Genomic DNA, 10,208 nt, shown 5'->3' with positions numbered 1-10,208 from the left:
AAAAAGGGGTAAAAGTAATAAGGTTAAATAAAAGCATTATAAAATCATCAATATAGGTAAAGCATTAAGGATAAAAGTGATGATTTTGTCCTATGTTCTCCTTTTTTGGAGTTCTGTTTAGTTAATCTGGAGGGAGTATGTGTCGGGGTGAGGAGTTATTTGTTGTTTTGTATTTCGCATGTCATCTGTGTGTTTCTTTGTTCCAAAAAAAAAAAGAAAATGTACTAACCTCTAATTTTGGATGTGATTGTTTTTCTCTGTGAAAATCAATAAAAAAAGTTTAGGAAAAAAAAAGGGGATAAAAGTGAAGAAACAAATGAAAAAAGGATAAATGGAATCTAAGGAGCTAAAAGACAATAACAAAAGGTAAAGATACAAAAAGAGACAAAAGCAGTAAAATCAAGAAATAAATCAAGATGAATAAAAGCAGTAAATGAGATATTAAGACATTTAAAAAATTAAAGGAAAATAAGATGGGATAAAAATTAAAATGATAATAAAGGCAGGTTAAAAGACACTGCAAAAAACATACATCACATAAAAACAAGGTTTTAAGAAGGGATTTAATAATAATAATAATAATAATAATAATAATAATAATACATTATTTTTATAGCACTTTTCAATACAAGTAACAAAGTGCTTCACAGTGGGCAATAAAAACAAGAAGTGCAAAGCAAAATGAAGCAATAAAAAAATTAAATGAAATAAAAGCTTAACAACCATACAAAATTGTAATATTACAGATTCTGACAGCCTTATCTCCTCATTCAATTTTACTGAAATAATTTAACAAAAATGTGAAAATTCCATATTAACCAAAGCAGTTCATGTGTGTGGAAGTCTTCATCAACAGACTAAAAAAAACTCTTCTTTAATGACCCCAGAGTAGCCTGAGATCCTTTTTTACTTATATTCGATGAATAGCGCCATCTGGCTGTAGGTCAGAATATTGCATGTATGTTCACGTGACGATTCACAAAAGTCACATGATTCTTCCAACAGTCTTACATGCTCGCCAAAAACTCAGTGGCTTCTATGGCGGAGTGGATGAAACTGAGGTGACTAGTGGGTGTAAGTATTTGAAAACCTGCAGGACATGACAGAGTCTGTATTCGGAGCCTGATAGGTGAGATAATCTCCCGTACACTGCAATAATTAGCATGACAATAAAATGTGCGTGAGTCAGCAGAATGACAGGAGCAGGTGGGTCATTGTTAAGGGGAATTTTGCTGTTAAAACTACTTCCTGAAACTGAATTTAAACATGTTGTAGTGCATTAAAACGCAGGATATTCTTGCTTTCCAGACAAAATGGCGCTGTCTTTGCCATCATCATTTGCACTCCTGGCCTTTGTTTTCCTCACAGCTGAAGTAACCCTCTGTGCAGGTAACACAACTAAACACACTTTGCTGGTTGCAGTGGTGGACAAAGTACACAGCTTCATTACTTAAGTCAAAGTATAGATACTCCTGGTCCAATACTTCTCCAATACAAGTGAAAGTTGTTCAGTCAGATTATTACTTGAGTTGAAGTACTGGAGTACTTGCTTTTAAAAATATTTAAGTATTCAAAGTACTTCTTAAAATATCTCCAAACTTTGTATTTTCACAATACATAAATGCAGTTAAGAATACATAGGAGTATGATCTAGAAAACATTCCTTGAAATCTCTAAAAACTATACCATGGAATAAAAACAGCAACTAAGTTATTCCAAGCACAGACAACTTAGTTTGAAATGTTCATCTGGAATGAAACAAATGTTACGTAGCTCAACACACTTTCTCAGGTTGGACAGTGAATGTTTGTATGTTTGGGCAGAGTGGGAAACAGGGAGAACATTTCAAACGATACGTATCATTCTTCATTTCAAAAACCTCTAACACAGACTGAAGTTATGACCATGGGTGCTCAGGTGGAGAATTATAGCCATCATTACCACCTCTTAAATGAACTGCCTGATCTGAGGGAAATTTGCTCTGTGTTTGCTCCACGTTCACACATGGAGACGCACGATATACAAGTATGACTAAACCACTGAGACAAACAGAACTACACAAACACATTTTACTGTCTTAGGGATCAGATTTCAGAAAAGAGAAGGAAATTCATGAGCTGACTTCAAAGCAAAAGTAGTGAGTAACTAGAGCATTGATAGAAATGTAGTGGAGTAAAAAGTACAATAATTGTCTTCTTAATATAGTGGAGTAAAAGTAATACGTTTCCTCAAAATACAATACTCAAGTAAAGTACAGATACTCAAAAAATGTACTTAAGTACAGTACTCAAGTAAATTTACTCTGTTACTGTCCACCCCTGTTCGAGAAGCATGTTAATCTATCAAGTTTCCCCAAATACAAATGAAGTCATGTTTCCTGACATGTTTCCTGGCCGTTTCTCCCTCCAGGAAGTAATGGATGTGTTTCCAGACACTTTGGCCATGACTCTGTGGTTTGTGAGTGTAATTCAACTTACTGTGACAGTGTTGGGTCGGTCACTTTGCCTCCTCTGGGTCAGTTCTCCTCTTACCTGAGCAGCATGGCAGGCAGCAGACTGGAGGCAGCCCAGGGTCAGGTCCAGGTGAACAGCACAGGGACAGGTGAGTGGTGAGGGAGACTGTACTGTGATGTGGTGGTGCTGTAGCAGGTTATAGAGCATCTCTTGTGTTTGCTATGTGTCTTTCAGGTCTCAGATTGACTATCGTTCCCTACCAGAAGTACCAGAAGATCAGGGGGTTTGGAGGAGCTATGACAGATGCAGCAGCCATTAATATTCTTTCTCTGTCTGCTGGTGCACAGGATCAGCTGCTGAGACAGTACTTTTCACCTGAAGGTACACTAAAGTAGACACCTGTAACTACTGTTACAGAACACTTATCTTTTGTTCGATAACAGAGTATTAGATTATGGAAATATCCAGGGATGAGATACAGGCTCAATTCCTAAAAAGTTATGATGCTGCATTAAATGTTAATGAAAACAAAATTTGATGGTTTGTGAATAATTTAGACCAGGGGTTCCCAAACTTTTCAGCCCCTGACCCCCAAAATATAGGTCCCAATGAATCGCGACCCCCACTGTCCGTCCCTCAAAGTGATTTAATGTGGCTTCATTTAATAATAATAATAATAATAATAATAATAATAATAATAATAAATTGTATTTATAAAGCACCTTTTTAATGCATGTTCAAATAGTGCTTTTACAGAGTGCAAGACATAATGAGTGAAAACACTAAAGCACATGACAAAGGTAAGGAGAGCTAAAATGAGTGAAGTAAAAACAATAATAAACACCATGCAGAAATTAAAAAGTCAGTGAAGAATTAAGAAATAAAAGCACATTTAAAAAAAGTGTGTTTTTAAAAGAGGACAAGGATGTGGCTTGCCTGATCTCCTGTGTGTGACGGGGCCCTAACCGCAAAGGCCCGGTCGCCTCTGTTTTTTAACTTCGGCCTTGGGAGTTCCAAGAGGGACCTGCTGGAGTATCTCAGGCAGCAGTTGGGGACATACATTTTAAGGCATTCACTTAGGTACATTTAGCTGGTGTTCAGAAAATTAGCCTACCTTTATGAGCATGCGGCTGTGATTCCTGTACTGTTATGAATTAACCTACTGCTACTGATGCTTTTGATAATGAACTGTTCTCTAAACCTAAACTTAGGAGTCATCCGGCAAAAAGAAAGGCAGAAAACTCATTACATTTTCAAGGTTTTATTTCAAGGTTAGCTTCTGTTTTTGTTGATATTTTTTGCTATAATGGGTAAATTGTAATATTTTTAGATAACTTAAAAAAGAACATTCTTGAAGACATCTCACGACCCCCCATTTGTGTCTCGCAACCCCTCTGGGGGTCCCGACCCACACTTTGGGAACCCCTGATTTAGACCCTATATTTAGTGCAAAGGCAACATGTAAAAAATGTGGATGCAGTGCCATGAGACTGAACTCTAGAATATATGCAAAACAAAAACTTGAACTGTTTCAGTAAGTCTTTACTGTAAATATCTACATTTATCACAACTACATTCATTTTGTCAAACCTTTAAAGTTAAGTGAGAATATATTTCATAGTTTTTAATAATTGGATATGAATGATTACACAGATATAATCAACATTTTCTTACTTTAATCAGTCACTAAAGCCAGTATATAAGCCAGTTTATAAGCCAGTCTTAGCTGTTATTGATGCTGTATCTCTGCAGGTATTGGCTACACCGTTGTGCGTGTGCCCATGGCCAGCTGTGACTTCTCCACCCGCCTCTACACATATGCCGACACACCCGGAGACTACAACCTGGATAATTTCACTCTGGCCCTCGAGGATGTCAACATGAAAGTCTGTCACTTCTATTTTTATCACTCAAACACATCCTCATCACTCCCTCTGATATCTCCTTCTCATCCTCATTCTCCTCCTTTTCTCAGATTCCTCTCCTGCAGCGTGCCAAGGCCCTGTCACCTCGCCCCTTGTCTCTGCTGGCGAGTGCTTGGAGCGCCCCCGCTTGGATGAAAACTAATGGTGCACTCATTGGAAAAGGATCCCTGAATGGCCAGCCTGGTGGCAAGGAGTACAAAACCTGGGCTCAATATTATATCAGGTGACGTGTGGGGCCTCACCTGAATGTGATGGCACATGTTGGTGATACTCATTAAGGAGAAAACTCTTACTGGTCACTTTTCTTGTCTCTCAGGTTCCTTGAGGAGTATGCTAAATATAACCTGACCTTCTGGGCTCTGACCACAGGGAACGAGCCCACTGCAGGAGAGATGACACACTACAGGTACAGCATTTTACACAGAATTAACCATCATCACAGCTCTTACATTTCAAACTGTTAAGCATTTGTTCTGCAGTTTCCAGGCTCTGGGCTTCAGTCCCGAGGAGCAGAGAGACTGGGTGGCTCTGGACCTGGGTCCTGCTATACATGCTTCGTCACACCCCCACACGCACATCCTCATACTGGATGACAACCGCCTGCTGCTGCCGCACTGGGCCAAAGTGGTGAGTCCAAGGACAGTGAGAGAGTGGGGAAAGTCATGGTGAACTTTAATTCATCTCAGGCTTCACTGGTGTCGCAGATTAGATTGATACATAGACTAAATGAGGAATTAAATCAGCAGAAGACAAAATAAAACAGCACTAAGATATAAAGTGAGGGGGCGCTGGTGGCCTAGGGGTTTAAGCGCCCCACATACAGAGGCCACAGTCCTCGTCGCAGGGGTCGCCAGCTCGATTCCCTGCTGGTCGACCACCTCCTGCATGTCTTCCCCTGCTCTCTACTCCCCACATTTCCTGTCTCTCTTCAGCTGTCCTATACAATAAAGGCAAAAAAGGCCAAAAATATAACTTTATAAAAAATTTAAATAAAAGATATAAAGTGAGATACTGAAAATCAAGTTGGTCTAAATTAATGTTTGTTAATTTATAGTTTCTTCAGTATTTCCAAGCTGTATATACCAATAGTCTAATAATATAATCAATTGTATTAAACCTCCTGTTATGTTCCGGGTCAGATTGACCCATTTCAAAATTCAAAAATCCAAGGAAATTTTTTGAAAGTGTTTTTTCAGTTTGAAACTTATTCTGCTTGGCTTAATTAGCGTAATCAACATATAAGATAAAAATAGTTCATTTTAGATATTTGCCAACCCCCCCTGCATATTTATATTACACAGATACTGTTTGTGGGTCAATTTGACCCGGCAGTCAAAGTGGACCCTAAAAAGGAATTAGAAGTGTCCAATAATGATTGTTTCTTTGTAACTGTGTGACATATTTCACTCCACCTTCTCTGTTCCTGTTGGCAAACATTGAGTGGACACTCAGCAGGGGATGGGCAAAACATATCAAGATACTTTACAAGGGAGTCCTACCAACAGTTTACTTTTTAAAATTTTAACATGAATATTCATGAAAAACAAAAGAGTAATCCTCATTGAACCGTGATCTGTGAGAGTTAAAGAACACCATTGCACTAAATATTGATTTAAATGTTTAGTAATGGAGTTAATAATGGGATTAAAAAAATGTTTATTGAGATTTTTTTTGGGGTTCTGACACTTTTGGAATATGCCCCGGGTCAAATTGACATTATTGCTGTTCCTGAGAAACAAACATAACAGGAGGGTTAATGTAACCAGGTCCAGGCTGAGCAACTTGAACTAATGGATAAACCAATCACAAAAGAAAGACTCTTATTGTTTCGTTTACATTTTTGCTCAGAACACCTACAAATTATGACACAATAAACTTGTTAGTGAGAGTGTAAGCTTCAGGTGTTATGATGCTGACTGAGCTCTTCTGAAAGTATTCATCATCCTCCTGCATGACCGTCAACTCTCCTGAATAGCCTACTTAGAGTTTCTTGGGGATTATTGACAGCCTTAAATAAGATACAAAACATTTTAGGACTGCTTATAGAAAGCAGGAGATTGTTGCAACCACTGTGCATAAGAAATAACACTTATTAATTTTTTTTTCATTTTAAGAAGCCACAGTTAATCATTTTTCACTTTTTATCAGACCAGATACTCTCAAACAATGACAATGCTGACTCTCTTTCATGTATTTTATATGGAAACTCAGTTTTTGACTCAGTTTTTCCTTTTGTACCTCCAGATATTAAGTGACATTCATGCTGGAAAGTACATTCACGGTGTTGCAGTTCACTGGTACATGGACGGCCTTGTCCCCGCTGAGCTAAGCCTGGGAATCACCCATCATCTGTACCCGGAGTATTACCTGTTCGCCACTGAGGCGTGTTCAGGCTGGAACCTTTTAGACAGAGGGGTTAAGCTGGGTAGCTGGGACAGAGCTGAACAGTATGCACATGACATCATGGAGGTGAGATCACATTTTTTTTTTACGCATTAAGGTTAAGCCTGTTCAATCACATCTACTGTAACAGATGTGAGATTTGACAGGCTGGGAGCTGTTCCCATAAGGTGAATCATCTCCCTCCATGCTGCAATGCAGGTTTTAAAAGTTGCACTCTGCTGCACAAGTGCCTGCAGGCCATCAAAGCATGCTGGAACTGGTGTTCAGTTTCTTGTCTTTGCCCTCGCTCAAAGGAAACTAGACTCCATCCTTTCTATCCATTTTGCATGGGCGCATTCAGACGCTAGACATCTTGAGAATCCTGAGGGATTTGTTTATGTAGATGTGTTGTTCTTGTGACATTTAAATGAAACGGCAGGCATGGGTCCAAAGGATTCATTTAAAGAAAACAACACCTCTCACAACAAGACTACAGACTAGACGCTAACCTGTGGGTGTTTTATTTTCTTCACGGCAGGACTTAAATCATTATGTGGTGGGTTGGACTGACTGGAATCTGGCGTTGGACCAAACTGGTGGGCCAAACTGGGTGAAAAATTTTGTAGACAGCCCCATTATAGTGGATGCAAAGCGTGATGTCTTCTACAAGCAGCCTAGCTTCTACGGCATGGCACACTTCAGGTATAAAACCAGGGTACACATGTAATCTGTTTCAGTCATTGACTTTTTTCATCCTCACAAATCATCTTTCATTCACAGTAAGTTCCTGTGGGAGGGGTCTCAGAGAGTGGGCGTGTCACCAAGTGAGGAAACAAAACTGGAATATTCTGCCTTCATCAGACCAGATGGCTCAGTGGTGCTGATTGTACTCAACAGGTATGAAATGTGACATGAGTGACTATGTCCAAATGAACAGAAGCTTATTATACTGTTTTGTTTTTTTGTTTCAGGTTGTCAACAGTGATCCAGTTTGAAGTCTGGGATCCAGAAGTGGGCTTCATCCCCTCCACTGCTCCGGCTCACTCAGTCCTCACACTTGCATGGAACACACACTGATCCTTAATTTGAGCCACAAGCCTCTAACCACCAAAGACATTTATTTTAAAAAACGTACTTGGTTGTTATCAAACCACTCACATGCACATTTCCATATTTGGTATTAGATTTTTTTTTCTGCACAGCTTCAGTGATTTCAGTGTCCACTTGAATTAACCTCAACAAACCAGGAATAACCTCATTTCTGTGATTGTGATTCCTTTATGCACTGATTCTTATCAGGACGGTACCTGAGAGTGATGAATGTATCTGTTCACCGAAAGAGTAACTGGTGTCCTTATTTGCAGCTAAAAAAGATATGAAGTGTCCTCACCATCTCTTAGGAAATCATATAAATAATGTACATATTTGTAAATGACTTATGTTGCTATTTAATCTTTTCATTTTGAATGAAGCACATATAATTTTAAGGTATTCTGTTTCAATGTTTTGTTTTAAGTGATCTTGAAATGGGGAGTTGATCAGGGGCCTGTTTCAGGAAGCAAGTTTAACAAACAGTCAAAACCCGAACTCTAGGTTTACGAACCCTGAGCTGTCAAACTCAGTGTTCGGTTTCAGAACAGGAGATAACAATTATTTCAATCAACTCTGAGTGAAGGTAACCCAGAGTGAAGCTCATGCATGAGGATATAAAAAGCCCTCCTCAATGGAACACAGATAACATGATTCACCATGGCTAACTTCTCCGCAGTGGAGTTGGAGATATTAATGGCCGCATGTGCAGAAACGAGCATATCATCAAAAAAAAAAAAAGAAGCAATCTTGTGGCTGCAGCAAAAGAGCAAGAGCTCGTGTGGCAGAAATTTGCTGACTGAGTCAATGCGAGAGTATTAACTGGAGAAAAAAGAAATGTTCCATCCTGAGTGTTTCACTAATTCAGTGGTTCCCAAACTTTTTCTGCGGGTCCCCCCTTTGTGGTTGAAAATATTTCCATGCCCCCCCAAACGTACATAAACACCCACACACATACTATTTGCCATTTATACATACATACTATACTATTATATATAGTATAGTATGTATGTATATACTATATACTATATATGTATTATATACTATATACCTATTTGTGTAGTCATTGATTCAGTGATTGATTCCTTCATTAATGAATTATTTTTTTGATTAATTGATTATTTCCTTTTTTATATAATTGAATTTTGATATTTTGCAGTATTACAATATGATAAGGGATCACGCATGTGAAAATGTTATTTCACTATGACCCCCATCAAACAAGTCTGCAATGCAACATTCAACTCATGTCTGAGCCTGAGACCACAGAAAGATGTTTTTATAATCCTCTGTGTTCAGAACTCAGGACTTTGTAGCTTCTTACTAAATCTATATTATCTGACTTTCCTCTCTTCCCATTAATATCATTTAGACATCGACAGGCACTTTTTTACTACACCTGAAAACATGCTGCCTCCTGTTACAGCCATTTCAAACTAAAGTTTTTTGGGATACGTTAGATGAGGAGACTTTTATTGTGAAACATTTTTTCAGAAATGAAATGTTTTTCATTGAAGTAGCTTAACTACGATTAGCGGTGGCCATCAGGAGTTATGTACAGTTGTTCATTTGGCCTCAAGTCACAGCCACAGGGTGGTTAAATGTTCCTCATTGCCTTGGGAATACGCTATTAGGTCTGTACACAAACAGACCAAATTGAACAAAGAATTTAGCTGCTCAGTAGAAAATTAGACCACCTGTACCCATAGATGTTTCCATCCTGTGCAGCTGTAAATTAACCTGCTGCAACTGACACTGTCATTAAGCGGGTTTAATCACATCAGATGTATTGTGTCAACGAAGGGAAGAGGAAAAAGGATCAAACGTTTATTTGTACGGTTTTATTTAAAATATAACCACTATTTCTGTTTATATTTTTATAATTATGGATTAAATATGTAATTTTGGTTAAAAAATGTTTTTGTTTTTGGTAGGCATTTCACAGCCTCCCTTTAAAGCTGCTGTTGGTAGGAATAGTGTAAAAAACGTTACTTTTTTTTCTGCTGGGTTTGGAGAAAAGGTCATAATACCCATCGGTACTCATCAGTAAGTGGAGTAATTTGAGACCATTGTGAAATCTCTGCGTTTTCCAATGCCTTTGAATCAAGCAATGTTATTATTCCCCTCGTTCCTGTTATGACGGACCAATCATAGCTAATCTCCAATCCTCTGTCCTGATTGCTTAAGGGGAGGCCCCTACTACGTCCTCCGATTGGTTATGTGTCTGGCACTATCATGACTGCACACGCCGATATGTGTTGGGGGGGCTAAGAGGAAATCTGGTTGGGAGGGATAGTGTTGACATTCCAAGTCCCTCTCTCTGAACAGATGTTTACTCTGCGACTACCAACAGCAGCTT

The 10,208-nt window shown here is 38.7% G+C and overlaps 1 protein-coding gene across 3 annotated transcripts; it reads left to right on the top strand.

The window, feature by feature from the left end:
- Positions 1 to 944: 944 nt before the first annotated feature.
- On the top strand, positions 945 to 8,251 carry gba (glucosidase, beta, acid). 3 transcript variants are annotated; one of them, XM_034698151.1, is made up of 12 exons: positions 945 to 1,074; positions 1,309 to 1,389; positions 2,410 to 2,601; positions 2,688 to 2,834; positions 4,206 to 4,339; positions 4,429 to 4,601; positions 4,695 to 4,784; positions 4,858 to 5,005; positions 6,623 to 6,847; positions 7,299 to 7,462; positions 7,541 to 7,657; positions 7,732 to 8,251. In XM_034698151.1, the coding sequence occupies exons 1-12, from the start codon at positions 957 to 959 to the stop codon at positions 7,835 to 7,837; spliced, it is 1,695 nt and encodes a 564-aa protein (XP_034554042.1). In that variant the 5' UTR covers positions 945 to 956; the 3' UTR covers positions 7,838 to 8,251. The 3 variants fall into 3 exon arrangements, with proteins under 3 accessions (XP_034554042.1, XP_034554044.1, XP_034554043.1); XM_034698153.1 differs by having other exon boundaries at positions 985 to 1,129; XM_034698152.1 differs by lacking the exon at positions 945 to 1,074 and adding an exon at positions 1,179 to 1,206.
- The last annotated feature ends 1,957 nt before the right edge of the window (positions 8,252 to 10,208 follow it).

Source organism: Notolabrus celidotus, chromosome 12 (genome assembly GCF_009762535.1).
Source record: "Notolabrus celidotus isolate fNotCel1 chromosome 12, fNotCel1.pri, whole genome shotgun sequence".
In the NCBI taxonomy this organism is placed as follows: domain Eukaryota; kingdom Metazoa; phylum Chordata; class Actinopteri; order Labriformes; family Labridae; genus Notolabrus; species Notolabrus celidotus.
The sequence above is the reverse complement of the archived record's forward strand: the minus strand, read 5'-3'. Positions and strand labels throughout refer to the sequence as shown.

Excerpts from the sequence above, each read along its gene's own strand:
- gba (XM_034698151.1), top strand. The coding sequence starts at position 957 with ATGTATGTTCACGTGACGATTCACAAAAGTCACATGATTCTTCCAACA. Across the intron at positions 4,602-4,694 it reads TGGGCTCAATATTATATCAG|GTTCCTTGAGGAGTATGCTA; the intron begins GTGACGTGTGGG and ends CTTGTCTCTCAG. Across the intron at positions 7,658-7,731 it reads GTGCTGATTGTACTCAACAG|GTTGTCAACAGTGATCCAGT; the intron begins GTATGAAATGTG and ends TTTTTGTTTCAG.